The 17,136-nt window shown below is 41.5% G+C and overlaps 1 protein-coding gene across 1 annotated transcript in view; it reads left to right on the forward strand.

Annotated features, from left to right (window-relative positions):
- The window catches only part of ikzf3 (IKAROS family zinc finger 3), a 66,803-nt gene that overhangs the window by 17,874 nt on the left and 31,793 nt on the right, over positions 1–17,136 (forward strand). The window contains exons 4-5 of the mRNA XM_033034767.1: positions 2,560–2,727; positions 13,610–13,726. Coding sequence (XP_032890658.1) covers positions 2,560–2,727; positions 13,610–13,726 — 285 coding nt within the window. The remainder of the gene's footprint in view (positions 1–2,559; positions 2,728–13,609; positions 13,727–17,136) is intronic.

A 17,136-nucleotide genomic window follows, 5' to 3' on the forward strand; every position in this document is an offset into this window, starting at 1 on the left:
CTTTGCAATGACCTCTACAAGTGCTGTGTGATATTCATCACTGGATAACATTTGAATAAAGAGCCAATGGAAGTGCCACTGACCTTTTTATAATTAGCTTCTGAGAAGGGTGTTTCTGGCACTCACTGGTCAGTGTTTGTTCTCAACAGGAGCCACCTTCATCCTCCATGTGATGGTCTTGATCTCAGCTCATTGTGCCCGAATATTAATGTCAAATCAAACCCTTTTGCTTTGTGTCCTGCTGATTTCAAAGCTCCAGTCATCCATTTTCATTGACATTTGTGTGCATATGGACATTAAGTATACAATTTTACTAACAATACTGCTGCATGTGCTGCACGTAGCAAGCACACTTTGTCTCCTTGCATTAGCTGAGTTGCAGTGAGAATTAATGCAAGGCTTTGTTTACTCAGCCGCAGATTTAGGAAATTTGTAAAGAAAGGCCAACTTTTTTTGAATCCATAATTCTGAAACATTTGCCAGGTTTATTATTATCCTGATTCCAGTTGTTCATTATCACTTGCATCTTCCACTGCTTGTTCATGGCATTGGGATTCACTTGTTACAAAGTGGATGAATGTAGCCTAGATTTCTCATTGCTACCAAGTATTATACCTGGCACAGTCATTGTGAGTTAATCTGAAGACAAGTAAAGACTTTGAAATAATCTAGTTTCACCAAGTGTTCTAAATAGTCAGAATTCTGCCATCTAGCTGTGATTGGTGAACATCATCATAATAACGGACAAGACTGCAAAAAAAGTGTTCTAGGGCATCATTACTAAACAATATCCACTGCAATACCATCATCGATCATATTTGTCACCTCTTCAAAAAGCTGAATCAAGTTAGTAAGACATGACCTGCCATGCTGACTGTCTTTACTTAACTCCACTGTCTCTACTCTACTACGCTGACATGTAAACTCATGCTGACTGTCTCTACTTAAACCATTAACTCAAATGAGAGTAAGTCCTATCCTGAAGAATTCCCTCCAATAGCTTCCCTCCCAATGACGTGAGTCTCACAATCCTATAATTCCCTGGATTCTCTCTACTTCCCATCTTAAGTAAACAAACAACGTTAGCTACTCTCCAGTCCTCTGCTACTCCACCTGTCAAGGCTCCCTCAATCTCTGCTCTTGCTTCTCTCAATAACCTGGGATCCCGTGGTCCAGGCATAAGCTCACGGGCGACTGAGCTTTTGCGGTTGCAGCACCTTCCCATCAGAACTGCCCCCTCCATCAACTCTTTTAAGTCTAGACTTAAAACTTATTTTTACTCACAAGCGTTTCTTGAGGTCCTCTGAGGGAGTGCTGTATGTATGTATTTATGTATGTATTGTTAGATCTATGTACCACTGTTTGTAGAACGTTAGTACCTGCACTGATGTAAAGCACTTTGGTCAACGAGAGTGGGTTTTAAATGTGCTATAGAAATAAAATTGACTTGACTTGACTTGATAAATCCCATCGGATCCTGGAGATTTGTACACCTTAATGCTCTTCAAGAGCCCCAACATTTCCTCATTAAGTTCAAGATGCCCTTGTATATTAGTATTCTCTGCATTGATCTCAGTGTCCTCCATGTCCCTTTCCTTGGGGAAAACAAATGCAAGGTACTTATTCAGTACCTCACCCACATCCCCAGATGCCCAAGCACACATTTTCTGTTTGGTCCTTGAGTGGTCCAAACATTTCCCTGGTTTCCTTCTTATTTTTAATATCGATATTAATAGCTTTGGGATTTTCTTTAATCTGACTCACCAAAGCCACTTTGTGGACCCTTCTGATCATCTGCTTTACTCCTTTTTTATATTTCTCAAAGGCCCTGTCTGATTCCATGCTCTTAAACCTTTCACGTGCTTCCTTTTTCTTTTTGACCAAATTTACAACCTCTTTGTTCATCCAAGGTTCCCTCACTTTGCCATCCTTACCAAGCCTTCTCACTGGAACATGCCAGTTTTGAACTTCAAACAACTGGTCTTTAAACAACTCCCACATGTCAGATGTAGACTTGCCCAATAACAATATTTCCCAGTGTACTCTCTCGAGCTCCTGCCTAATAAAGTTGGAGTTTGCCATACTACAATGTTGTACTTTCCTTCACTGTCTGTAACTCCTTCAATTTTGGTGTTACAGCAAACTTACTCACCAACCCATCTACATTTACGTCCAAGTCAATTATATATATATATATATGTATATGACCTCCAGCCAGAATATCTTCCTTCCATCACAACTCTCTGACTTCTATAACAAAGCCAGTTCTGAATCCATAAGACCAAGTCACCATGAATCCTGTGCATCAGTATTGAATAGATGGGAGGTCCTTGAGGGCAAAGAGAGATATTGGGTGTAATTCCAGAAGTCAACTTGCAGTAAATACCAGTCTCCTATTCATGATTCCGTTTATTTTGCAAGTAAGATATTAATAATAATTGATGGTGATAATTTATTTACATTATGCAACGATCTCTCTATAGTGCTACATGTACATATGTGTAAAACGGAAAAGCATATTAAATCATTAATATTCATTTCACATTTTTGCTTTTGTAGGTGAACGTCCATTTCACTGTAATCAGTGTGGAGCATCCTTTACACAGAGAGGAAATCTCCTGCGCCACGTAAAACTTCACTCTAGTGAAAAACCGTTCAAATGTCACCTTTGTAATTATGCCTGTCGACGCAGAGATGCATTGTCAGGTCACCTGCGCACACATTCCAGTAAGTTAATCTGTACATTCAATTATTTAGCGTCATCAAAAATCTTGATATTGTTTCAGATCAGCTTCCAAGAAGTGTGTAAAGGTCATGATTTGCATGTAAGCTTCATTTGAGGAAATAGGCCGGAAGCAGAATCGAGCAATTTCAAGTCAATAAAATTATAGTTGAAAGGATAAAGGTGAAATGCAATAACCAGTAAATTTCAGTGATTTTTCATGATAACTTTATTAACCATTCTATTATAACCGCTCACAACATGTTAATATCAATTATTTCTCCGCACCAAAGTATTTTCTGACATATTAGTACGTGTACTCACTGCCTGTAAATGTGAAGGTGATGGTTCCCATGTACTTTAGGCCTAAGGATAATTTGATGGATTATGCCAGTCTCGGTGCTTCATGTAAAACATTGTGGATGATCTTCAAACAATAAGACAAATGCACTTCTTTCCCCAAGTTGTCAAGTCAACAAATTTGTCTAAAATTTGGATTTCCTGAAATTTAGTGAATGAGTTAGCAAATGTGCTTAAATGTTGAATTTCCTGGTTTAGTGATGGATTTGAATGTAGACCTGAAGATTTTTGTGAACTACAGCTATCATTACTTGATTTCCCATACTATGTGTGACCACAGACACACAAATACAGCTGGACATTGTCTTAGAGATTGATGCCTCATCCTGAGGCATCTACTGTGCTCACCAAATTGGAATCAGCATGTCAGGTGGCTGTGTAGGTCTTGGATGACCAGGGTTGTCTCGAGATCCTTACACCAGGCAGAGGCCTCATCGTGCCGGTGAGTGCATTTACAATCGCAACCAAGGAGCCACATACTATATGTAGCGAATGTCATTGAGATGCAGTTCCGCTGCTTGGGAAGAACCTGCAGGACTTTCAAGGATAGATTATAGCTTTGGACATAAATTGGTCATTTTAAAACAGGATGTGAAATCCTATATTCTTTGTATTATTTTAATTTTTTTAATCATTACTCTTTCTCATAGAATCCGTTTCTGTGAGATGACTAGTATGCTAGCGTATTACGTCTGAGCAAATGTACAATTGCCTGTTCCCTCATTGGGTCTACAATGTACTGATCTGTCAATGTACAGTCTTGAATACTTTCCATGCACTTGTCTTCAAGGTTTGCCTGATCTAAGTGAAGGCTAATAGGCTCTATGAGATTCCAGTTATTTGCTTTCTGAAAATATTCTTCCTTATCTTCTGCTTGGACCTTCAGTCAGCGATTTTAAATTCTACCCTTTGATTATAATCCCATGCCAGAGGAATCAGGCTTGAGATCAAATCTATCAAACCTCAAATTATAAAACCTTCTTTAAATCACTGTAATTTTCTTTGACCCAAGGATAACAGGTTCATAGAACATAGAATAGTACAGCACAGCAACAGGCCCTTCAGCCCATTGTGTATGTGCTGAATATGATGCCAAGATAAATTAATCTTATCTGCCTGCACATAATCCATATTTCCTGAAAATCCATGTGCCCATGTAAAAGCCTCATCAATGCCATTATGGTATCTGCCTCCACCACCACTTCTGGCAGTGCAGCCCAAGCACCCGCCACACTAACTGGGGGTGGTTTGACGATGTCATTGTGGGATAGTTTGAGGGCAGTAAGGGAGTAAAGTGGGGTGGAGATAAGGTGGGGTTGTGGGTAGGGTGGGGTAACACAGGGATGAGATAGGGTGGGGTGTAATTATTAGTGGTACAGATAAGGCATGGTGTGTTTAGGGGTAGGAGGGTTGCATTGTGGCAGGTGAGGTTGGAGGTGGAGTTGTGGTTTGATATGGTTGTGTAGGGAGAGATTGGCTTTGGGAGATGAGGTGAGGAATGTTTAATTGCGGATGAAGTTGTGGTTGAACCTGGAAGATTATTGATCTGAGCTGAAAGAGTAGCTGTTCAAACCTCCTAAATTTCACAGTGTTTCAGCAACTCCCAATTAAGTCTTGAATATGGGCGATGCAATGTCCTAATGCAGATATGGCAGTGTCATGTACTTATTGGCAGCAAAATGCTAGCAGGGTTAGGGCAGCAAAGGTTCTGCAGGAAAGCTAACTACATTTATAACCTACTGACAACAGTGGCTTAATTTTCTGCAGAGCTCCTCCATTTGATATGAGAATAATTTCAGCGACAAAATCCAATTATACTACATACATCAATGCAATAAGGAGCAATGCGTCCTTGCAATCATTAGGTAACGCTTTTCAAAATATTGTCCCCAAATTTCCTTCATACATTTTACAAACTCGTCTGCGCCAAGTATTTACAAACTGTTAAAAGAACTCTTAGAACTTCATTCAAATATCGTTTCCAACATGGAATTGGTTGCTAAACATCAAAGGCCACCTGCAGATTAAAGATCACCACCATGCCAGCTGCTGTAACCTCACTATCTGTGGCAGTCAGTGTCACTCGATTACAGACAGTAAGGAGAAAGAAAGGATAGAGCAAGGCAGAGCACCAGCTGAATGTATTCAAAATGGGATTAAGATAAAGATTAAATCCAAAACTGAGGGAAAGGTGAATAATGGAGAAATAAGAAACTACAGATGCTGGTTTAAAAAAAGACACTTGTGTGGGAGTAATTCAGAGGGTCAGGCAGCATCTCCGGAGAACATGGGTACGTGATGTTTTGGTCGAGACCCATCTTCAGTCTGTTACTCCAGCACTTTGTGTCATTTTACTAAAGGTGACTACTGATGTTTTGAGTAACTTTATTATATATCCTTCATGCATTTTTTGTAATATATAAAATATTCTAATAGTTATAACTATTATTGAACATGAAATACGGTGTATGACTGACTCCTGGCCTGAGCCCACTTTTTGAAGATGGAATCTTTTCCCAGAAAGACTCAAATCTTACATTTTTTCTGGGCAACTAGTCACAGCAGCTGAAGGGCAAGTCAGGAAACTTAATCAAAAAGGAGGAAAACGTTGTTACATAAATAGCGTAGGAGGAGGCAACTGTACAGTTTCTTTTTGATTTTCTGTTTCTTTGTTATATTGTGAATCTCCCACTCTTTACAGTATGTGCTTGTATAATGTAGGTGACAATGTGAAACTTTCCTATGTGATGTGGAGGTGATGAATCAACAACAGCACGGCTGTAAATTGTTAAACTGAGAACTTGCCAGCAACAAGCACAGTTAGAAATGAACTCTGCTTTGTCTCATTAACACAACAGGGCACAGGGCAAGGAGTTGGAAAAGTCAGACTTGCATTATTTTATCTAGAATGCTGGAGGTTGAGGTATAACTGATAGAAGTATGTAAAATTGTGAAAGGGATAGATGGGGTGGTCAGACCTATTTCCCCAGGGTGGAAATATCAAAGAGGTGAGGGCAAAGTTTAAAGGTGAGAGGAGCTAAAGGAGATGTGTGCAGCAAGTTTTGTTTAAATAGTGTTCCTTTTGATGTGCAGAGAGAAACATGTTATTATTTGAATTAAGGGAGCCATATTTGGCAGCCATATTGGTCTGAATTTGCATCCAAAATACTTAGCGTGGGCGAGGGTTTATAAGAATAAACAAGAACCGGTGAAGCAGTCAATGTTACGGAACAAGGAGACCAAGGTAGGAAGTTAGAAACTTTAGTGTATGCGGTAGGAATCGGGAGGACCCAGAGAAATTTACCCTTTTTAAATGTTTCAATAGAACATAAAACAGTACAGCACAGGAACGGGCCCTTCAAGTGCCAAACATGATGCCAAGTTAAACAGCCGCCACCACGACCTCAGGCAATGTGTTTCAGGCTGCCACTACTCTCTGTAAAACACTTGTCCTGCTTATCTCTATTAAGCTTTTCCCTTCTCACCATATAACTATTGCCTCCAGTGTTAGGCATTTCTGCCCTGAGAAAAAGGTTATGACTGTCTACCCTATCTATGCCTTTCATAATTTTATATAATTTTATCAAGTCTTCTCTCAACCTCTGACATTCCAGAGAATGTCTATCCAACTGCTCCCTGTAGCTGGGACCCTCCAATCCCGACATCTGCACCATCGAGGCTTCTTCCCCCCCCCCCCCCCCATCTCAGCAATGACGATCTCATTTTTCTATTCAATACCACTTACTCTTCCATCCTGGATTCTGTTGCTCCTCTTAAAATGAAAAAGCCTGAGCCTAAAGGTTGGCCCTGACTCAATGACACCACCAGAGCCCTAAGAAGAGAGTGCAGAAAATCAGAACGGAAATAAATGTAATAAGCTTCAAATCTCCTTCGAATTTCTGAGAAACAATCTTCTCAAATACCAGGAAGCAGTAAAGTCTGCGAGAACACAATACTTTTCCGACCTTATTTCCAAAAACGCTCATAATTCCAAGGTCCTATTTAGTACTATTACCTTTGTCATATGTCCTGCCCCCAGTACCAGTTTAGCTGGGTCCCCTGCTAAGTGTGAAGAATTTACTACATTTTTCACCAGCAAAGTTGCGAACATTAGAACAAATATTTCCCCTCCCACCCGTGACCTAACTGTCTCATTGGTCTGTTCTTCTAAATTAGACTGTTTCCAACCCGTTACTCTATCCTCCCTTGTAAAGCTGGTCTCCACTATGAAACCTGCAACCTGCCCCCTTGACGTTGTTCCCTCTGCCCTTCTGAAGGATATCATTGCAATAGCCGGTCCCTGCATCCTCTCTATCATCAACAGTTCTCTGGCCACTGGCGCTGTTCCAACCTGTTTCAAGCACGTGGTGGTCCAGCCCCTCCTGAAAAAACCTAACCTAGACCCCACCTTGCTAGTAACTACAGACCTATTTCCAAACTGCCTTTCCACTCAAAGGTCCTTGAAAAGGTAATTCTAAATCAACTAATGTCTTACCTTCACCAAAATACCATCCTGGAAAGTTACCAATCAGGTTTCAGGGCCCAGCACAGAGTCTGCCTTGTTGAAGGTACACAATCAGAATCAGAATCAGAATCAGAATGCTTTATTGTCATTGCATGTGTCACATGCAATGAGATTACTGTGTCTCTCCATTTAAAAGAACTTCAAACATTCACATACTGACCTACTGCTCACCGTTGACTCCGGCGACTCCTGCTCCTTCTCGACCTCAGTGCAGCATTTGATACAGTGGACTACGCCATCCTAATTGACCGTCTCCGGTACGGGGTTGGTGTTGATGGCACTGCCCTGAGCTAGTTTGTTTCCTACCTCAAAAATAGGAGTTTCTCTACCAACATAGGCAATTCTTTCTCTTCCCCAGCTAGCCTTTTCTGCGGGGTGCCACAAGGCTCCATCCTAGGCCCCATTCTCTTCTCTCTGTACATGCTCCCCCTCGACCAAGTCATTCAAAGGCACGGCATTTCTTTCTACTGTTATACAGATGACACACAGCTCCATCTCCCCCTGAAACCCAACAGCTGGTCAAATTTAATCAGCCTCATGCACTGCCTCGAGGACATAAAATGTTGGATGGCACAGAACTTCCTCCAACTAAATGAGAGCAAGTCTGAGATCATCCTACTCGCCCTCCCCCCCCCCCCCCCCGACTCCATCAAAACGATAACAGGCAGCCTTGGAAGCCTAACCTCCTTGGTCAAACCGCACGTCAAAAACCTTGGCGTGATATTTGACTCTGCTTTAAGGTTTGACAAGCAAGTCAACTCTGTGGTAAAAGCTAGTTTCTCCCAGCTTCGTACCATAGCTAAAATCAAACCATTCCTCCAATTCGACTAACCTTGAAAAAAATCATTCACGCATTCATCTCCTCCCGCCTTGACTACTGCAACTCCCTATACACTGGCATCAGCCAATCATCCCTGTCCCGCCTGCAATTGGTTCAAAACGCCGCAGCGAGACTTCTGACGGGTACCCGTAAAAGGGATCACATCACCCCGATTCTGGCCTCTGTCCACTGGCTCCTAGTAGGGTACAGAATCAACTTCAAGCTCCTCCTATACGTATACAAAGCCTTAACGGGCTTGCTCCCACCTATATCAAAAATCTTCTAACCCACCATTCTACGTCCAGGTCCCTCAGGTCGGCCGACTTGGGGCTACTGACCATCCCGCGGTCTAGGTTCAAGCTCAGGGGTGACCGCGCTTTTGCGGATGCAGCACCTAGACTGTGGAACAGCATCCCTCTCCTCATCAGAACTACCCCCTCCATCAACTCCTTTAAGTCTAGGCTGAAAACCTATTTCTACTCCCTAGTGTTTTTGAGGCCTTCTGAGGGGGCACTGTAAACAGTTTATGTATGTATTGTTAGGTCTGTGTAACATTGTATGTAGCACATTAGTACCTTCACTGATGTACAGCACTTTGGTCAACGTGAGTAGTTTTTAAATGTGCTATACAAATAAAATTGACTGACTGACTGACTGAATCCAGGCAACATTCTTGAAATCCTCCTCTGCACTCTCATAAAGCCTCCACAAACTTTTCTGTAATGGAGCAACAGGAACTGCAAATGCGGCCTAACAAAAAGTGCAATAGAGCTGCAATAGAGGAGGAGGGAGGAGGGAATGATGTTGGAACGAGGGAGAGAGTGAGGGATGTTGATGCAGGAAAGGGGGATGTTACAGGAGGGCTATTTTTGGAGGCACATTGGGTACTGAGGAGTTTGGATACCAGGAGGGAGGTGAGGATTTGATGGTAGGGGGGCTAGTGTGAGGGGTGGAGAAATAGCAGGTCAAGCTATTGTGGGTGGGAGCTGGAGTTTTTTTTGAGGGACCAAGGTGAAGATGTTGATGAAGGGAAGTGATGTGCAGATTTCTACATCACATTCCTGTTAGTATTTCACATAGATGATGGAAAGGCTTTGGAGAATCAGCTTTGTGGAGCTCATCGCAGAGTTCCCAATCTCTCGTAATCAGAATATTTAGTTTTCTGGTGTTTGGTGACCTCCTTCATGAGATGTTGATGGTGTGTAATTCAGCAATGGTAACTGTCAGTTAATATCTAGAACAAGTGGTTTTGCTCCTTATCAGCCCATGCCTGACTGTCGCTCAGATCTTTCTACATGCAAACGCAGATTGCTTCATTATCTGAGGAGTTGCAAATGGAATATTGTGCAATCATCAGCAAACATCTCTGCTCGAAAACATTGCACACTGTCTGGAACTTCTTACATACAAGCAAAGAGATAATTATAAAGCCGATGGGTAGAATTTGTAGGGACGTCTGTGAATTTGTGGAATTCTCTGCCTCAGGCGGAAGTGGATGCCGATTCACTGGATGCTTTCAAAAGAGAGTTAGATAGAGCTCTTAGGGCTAATGGAATCAAGGGATATGGGGAGAAGGCAGGAATGGGGTACTGATTGTGGATGATCAGCCATAATAACATTCAATGGCAGTGCTGGCTCAAAGGGCTGAATAGCCGACTCCTGCACCTATTGTCTATGTATTCTATCTGTACTCGGCATCTGGTATAGGTTAAGTGGGATGACATTAGAATGGGGAATGGGGTGAGTGTTGAATTTGAAATATGATGATTCAGTTTGTCCCCTGAAGGACTGATCATATGGTCTCTGCACAGTTTATATTATTCCCATCATCATCAGTGTAGACAACTAATCCATTTGATGCTGATAGACTTGCCATTGTTATCCTTTCTTGGCAATATGACAGGAGGCAGTCTTGTAAAGTTCCTGTCCCTGAGGCAGGCAAGCTGCAAGCAGTCCACACCAGATTTTCATTTTTTAAACTGCACTGAATTAGACACTGCTATTTCGGCACTTCCTATCATTTTGTTTTTTTGTAACACTTGCAGCCAAGTGGGACTGCAACCATTTGCGTAAACCTAAAGCCTGTGTATAAATCTGTGTGCCAGCTTTGCATCTCCCAGGGGCAGATGGGTTTGGGTGGAGGTGGGGGGGATGTACAGATGGGCACAGACCCACCACACATCACACCAACAATCAGCAGTAAGAATATTAAGGAAACATATGCACATGTTTATATGTTTAATGAACAATGCAAAAGCAGTCGCATTTTAATTTCTCCAGTGTCTGGTATGGCCTGTGTTTGATTTGAAGAACTCTTCTTTTCATATATTTGGAGAATATTGAAACAAAGGCAGAATAGGAAGGTTGTGGCCGCACCAGTTATAATTGTTACTTGTGCATCGTGATAAACCTAGTAATATGTTGTCATTTCAGGAAAGCTTGCTTTTGTAGGGGAAGGGTGTTGTAAAATGAGAAAGCTGTCGGTTACAATATTTAGTTCAGTACCGGCTTTACTGCACACCAATTCTCACACCCAGGTCAGAAGCCAAGACTCCTGTAGTGAGCATCTCATATTTTGACTCACTCTGGCTTTTCCATTGTCAATAAGGCACTTGTCAGGTGTGTGATGTAGAGATCTGCATTAAAACCCAACACAACCTGACAGTCAGGAATGCTGGGTACACAAAAATGCTGGAGAAACTCAGCGGGTGCAGCAGCATCTATGGAGCGAAGGAAATAGGTAACGTTTCGGGCCGAAACCCTTCACCACTACCTCCGTTATTTAAGTACCAGGGCCCCATCCCCGACTTCTATCTCCCTTATTTAAACCAAATACAAGGCGTAGCTATGGGCACACGCATGGGCCCCAGCTACACCTGCCTCTTTGTCGGGTACGTCGAACAATCTTTGTTCAATACGTACCAGGGCCCCATCCCCGACCCCTACCTCCGTTATTTAATCTCTCCGCAGTCAGGAATGCTGGCCTTGGCATGTAGCGCTGTGCTTATGCCCACCTCACCCAGCATCTCAGCGCCCCCTCATGGCTCCGGCAACATGTAATTCTGTATTTATTTATAAAATACTGCTGTTTGTCATTTTATTTATAAAGAGATGGCCTGGCTTGTTCTGACTCAAACCCGCCGTCTAACAAAGCAGACACGACCCAAACCTATTCAGCTTGAACAAAAAATCTGTAGCCTCCTTTTGGCTCTGGTATTTTGTTTAATTCACATGTTTAATCGGTAATGCTTTATTATTAATATTTAATGTTTTATGTGTCATTCTTAATTGTCACTGTATGTCATGTCACTTGCGAGCAGAGCACCAAGGCAAATTCCTTGTATGTGAAGATACTTGGCCAATAAACATTCATTTCATTTTCATTAATCAATGTAATTAGCAGCAGTATGATGTTGGTGTGCCTTCTGCATTGCAACCAACAGGTGCAGACGGAAAAGCAGAAATTCTGGAAGAGTCAAGCAGCATCAGTTGAAAAGAAACCAGTGCAGAAGAGGCATTCATTTTTAGCATCCATGAAACCTTGCATGTGTGCACTGCATGCAGTTTCCAGTCTGTTCAATGTGCTGAATTATATTCAAGCTAGAATCTTTCATTCTGATACTGCTGATGCAGAAAAATAGAAAGCTTTCTGTAATAAGTCAGCCCTAATGAGTGATTGATTTTAGCCTTATCAGCTCATACAGACAGTTTAAAACCACAGGGCTCTAAAATACTGAAGTGTGCAAGCTGGGCAACATTCACTTTGAACATGCAAATTTAGTCAGAGTGTGAAGTGATACTAGGATTTGGCCGAAGGATAGTTTTGTTCTGATGCTCCCTCTGCATCTACGGTTTCCTGACAAAATAGATCTTTAAAGATCAGATGCCAGCAATTGTCAGATGTTGCTTAGTTTCATCAATGTCTGATGTTCTAGCTTTTCATTCTAATTCTCCAAGGACTGTGAGAACATGCAAACCTCAGTAACATGGAGCTTGAGAGAGGTTAGGCAGCAATTTTTGTTTGGATGTTGATTTGTTGTTGGTGGAGAAATAATGTTTTCAGTGCAAAGTCAAGTAATGAATTGAAAAATCATTTTGCTTAGCTTTGTAATTTTGTACACAACCAAAAGGAATTTAGTCAAAAGTTAACGTGTCAAACATGATCAGAAACTTGGTTCTCTCATGATGGCAGATTTGTCATAGAAGTGTAGGGACATGCACAGGGGCATTAAAGGGCATTCAGCACTCATTTGTGCAACTGTTCATGCAGGAGCTTGTCATTACAACACTCTGTCACTGCCTTAACAGGAGACAGACTTACCTGGTTCATGGCTTTACAGGTCCATGCTTGAAAGTCAATGCAGGGGATTCCTTTAGTGATTTTAGCAATTCTAGCTGCTGCACCCCATCCCCATCATTCAATGCAGGTTCCCTTCACACTCTACAAATGGCCCCAGCCAGTTGGCATTCCCATTTTCTCTCACTGCCACAGCCAGTTGCTATCGCCTCTTCCCCACTCTCAAATACAAACCTCTCCTGTGCCCTAAATCAATGATTGAGATCCTGATTCCATTCCCTCCCCACCCCACTGAGGGTACATCTGATCCTCATTGCCAGCATGATGGGAGACCTACTGTACGTGAACCCAGTGCACCATAGTGCTGGAGCTGGTGTAGAAAGCCTTTGGTTGCATATAGATTGTAACATAAAGGCTGTTTCCAATCAGCTGCAATATCAAGGTCAGGCAGTAAAAACAAAAAACGTGCTCTCACAGAAGTTGTGGATTCTGGGGGAGAATTCAATATGTTATCACAATGACTGGTGGCATTCTGCTAATATTGTCAGAAGACATAGATCTGAAGCCCGTCAATGGAGTTGAGTTACCAGTTGAGATTGTCCTATCGAGCAGACTCAAGGAAACAAATAGTTACTAGGTTTCTTACAGTAGATCCCAGATTCAAAATCTGTCACTAGTCAGAGACAAAGAAACAATTGAATTTTTCTCCCCATTCTATTTTTATTATTGCACGAAGATGCCTGTTTTGTTGTTATCCTGCTGATGCTATTTAATCAGATTGATTTTTTTGCTAAATGACATTGTTGCTAGTTATAGTCCTTAGTTCATATGTGTTTGTTTTGTATTCCTGTGAGATGTCTCACTGTTTTCATTTTCTCCTTGCAGTTGACAAACCATACAAGTGTAGCTTCTGTGGGCGCAGTTATAAACAGTGCAGCTCCCTGGAAGAGCATAAGGATCGTTGCCACAGTTACCTGCAGGGCATGGGTCTCTGCACTCCAGGTGAGATGACTGCATGTTTATGCATTTTCAATATGTGCTTGCACTTTTAATTCAGACTAGACCAAGTTTTTTTTTAACTGATATTTTTGGGGGTTTTTTTTCAAATGAAACCTCTCTACTATCTCCCCCCCCCCACCCCCACAATGAAAATCGCGATTTAAAAAAAATTATGACGTTCCCCCTCCCATTCACGATTTTTTATTTTAATGAGATTCGGGATCCCATTGTGACGGGCAGGGCAAGTGGAAAAGTGGTTTAAAATAATTTTTTGTAAAGTTTAAAATGTCAATACTTGTAAAATATAACATCATTTTGAACAAAACTTGGGTAACGGACTCCCTAGGACAATGGTGAGTAAGGTGGGCCAAAAATTGTAGCGCAATCGTGTACCGTTTTGGCGGAGTTTTGGAATCTTGCACGCGCGCATACAAACAAACAAACGAACAAGATGAGAGTTTTAGCCATATACTAGACCAAGTGGGACCCGATGGGTCCCTGTCACATGGGAGGGCTGGTCCCCGAACGCAATATTCCACCACTCAACCATAGCCCCCAACCGCGCAGGAGTGGCTGACGGGTTCCCGTTGTGATGCCAGAGATCCCCGTTGTGACGCGAGTCACGGAATCCCTCCCCAACTGCGCCTCGCCATCCCTCTTCCTACCCCTATCCTCCTCCATTCCACCTCATCCAGCGCTCCCTCCCTCTCCTCTTTCCGCTCCAAATTATTTCCCCTCTTCACCTCCCCTCCCCTCTCTCTCCTTTCCCCTACCCTGTCACTCCCTCCCTGCATAACCCCTCTCCCCTCTCCTCTCCCTCTATCTCCCTACCCCACGCGGCTGAGTGGTTCCCGTTGTGACGCCAGAGGTCCCTGTTGTGAAGCGAGTCACGGCAACCCTCCCCAAGTGCGCCTTGCCATCCCTCTTCCTACCCCTATCCTCCTCCATTCCCCCTCATCCCCAGCACTTCCTCCCCTCTCCTGTTCACACTCCCTCTTCTTTCCCCTCTCCTCCCATCCCCCACTCCCTCCCTCACCTCTCCCTCCCTCTCCTTTCCCCTACCCTCAGTCACTCCCTCCCTCCATAACCCTTCTCCCATCCCTACTCCCCTTGACGTCATTGTGAGGTGGAAGCTGCTGTGTTTTTTAAAACAGGGTTTTTTAAAAATATAAATGTGATGTCATTGTGGGCGGAACACTGCTGACGGGCAGTTTATGTAAATGAGATCCCATTGAGACATCATACACTGCTAACTGCCAGTGCAGATGGAAGACATTTTTCTCAAAGTGGGGTTTTGTAAAGTTAAAAATGTGAATAACTTGTAAAATATACCATCAATCTGAACGAAACTTGCAAAAGTACACCATAGGACAATGGTGAGTAAGTTGGGCCACAAATTGTAGCGCTATAGTTAGCAATGTACCAAAATTTGAGATTTTAAAAATCAAGTCTGCAATTTATGCCATCAGATAAAGCATAAAAAGAAGTTTAATTTGACACCTAATTCACTTTCATATCTTCAGTATTAAAAAAGATATGGCCATTTTCATACTCGCAAATTAGCATCTTGGTTTTCCATTGTCTTAACACAAAAGCTGTGATCGAGGACAGTCAAAAGCCCACAACTTTCTTAAAAAATAAGAGAACTGATTGAAATTTTCAGTTATTATAGATTGAAGCATTCTGAAACAAATATAAAACATCTTACTTGGATGACCTGAAATTAAAGCATATAATTAGTTAGTTACATAATTGTAGCTAATTACAAAATTGACCGTTGTGACGGAAATAGTAATAAACAACCAGACTGCCTTGAAAATTCAGAAATGTGATATTCTCAAGATCAGAACTTTAATATTATTGTATTATATGCTGTAAGTCCATAACAAGTAGGTAAATAAATTACAATTTCTAGCAATAGACCAAGTCTTTATGGAGAAGATCAGTTGCTAGCTGGTACATTGGCATATCATAATCAGTAGCATCATCATACTCCTCAGATTGTAACCAATAAGCAACTCTGTACACCTTGTTTTTCCTCAACTTTTCAATTTTGGCATTGTAAACTACAATTTTTTGTTCTTCAAACTACGCATGCCTTCCTGCCCACTACTTTCCCATTAAGAATGTCCTGTAGATCATCACATTTGGAGTAGTCCAAATTCGGATAATCTCTGCGAATGCTGTCAAAATCAGTCTCTTTTGCTGGGCATTTGGATTGACAATTTTGCATTTCTTCTTCAGAGACATCTATTTAAAATGTAAATGTAAAAAAAACACTGAACAGCATTAACAGAAACAAGCTATTATTTGCAGTTTTAGAAAAAAGGTAGAAATGATAAAGTTAAACGCTAAAACAAATAAGTAAATACCCAACAAAAAATTCATATTCATCAGTTTCATCAAATCAATTTAATCAATTAAATTCATCTAAATTAAATTACTAGATCTAAACATTTATCCATTTCTTAAGAAAAGGTTAACATTTTTAAATAGCCTAAGTGTCCAAATGACATTCACACAAGAATTCACAATATAACATGATTTTTAAATCTCACTGTCATGAACTTATAGGCCAAATGGAAGGAATTTAATGTTTAATTACCATAAATTAATCCAGAAACATCCACTCAAAATATAATCAAAATTATTATTTTTTGCACAATACATGTGACTCAAACTGTTGTGAATATTTAGTTTAAAAATAATGATCGTGGAGAGAGAATAACACAAAATATAGACGATTTAGACGGCTTATGACATGATAATCCAAAAAAGCAAGGATTTAAATTATCTTGCGAGTGGGTGTTTCTAGAATTCGATCTATTGGAACGTTGCCGTTGCAGTGAATTTTAACCCCATATCGGCAGGAAAGACACTGCCGATCCGGGGCCCAAATAACATTTTCGCAACGTAAAATTAGACAAAAGCCACCCCAAGAAGCAAGATGATATGTGAAATAAACGACTTACCCTTTGTTTTGTCCTGTTTTTGCGATCCGTCACGTTGTAGGCGTTGAGGGCGTTCAAAGTCACTTTTTACTTTAATCCAGCGATTAAATTGTCCAGCGATTAAAAAAAATAAATAAACCGGGAATGGAAGTCCGATCAATTTTTTTTCATCAGCTAGCAGCCCGAGGAAATCCTTCTCCGACAAGCGATACACACCTGCATTTTAATTCCCCCCCCCTTAAAGGCGCCAGACTTGCACGCACAGCCAGTGGCAGATCTGGAGCGCCGCTGAAGGTAGGTTTTGTAACATCGCTACTAAGTGTACCTTTTTGGCGTAATTTCAGGAACCCCGCACAGACAGACATAGATAGAAACAAACAAGATAAGAGTTTTAGTAGTATATAGATAGATAGATGTCAGGTGACAAATTGGGTTGAAGGGCTTGTTTCCATGCTGTATAAT

Source organism: Amblyraja radiata, chromosome 16 (genome assembly GCF_010909765.2).
Source record: "Amblyraja radiata isolate CabotCenter1 chromosome 16, sAmbRad1.1.pri, whole genome shotgun sequence".
NCBI lineage: Eukaryota > Metazoa > Chordata > Chondrichthyes > Rajiformes > Rajidae > Amblyraja > Amblyraja radiata.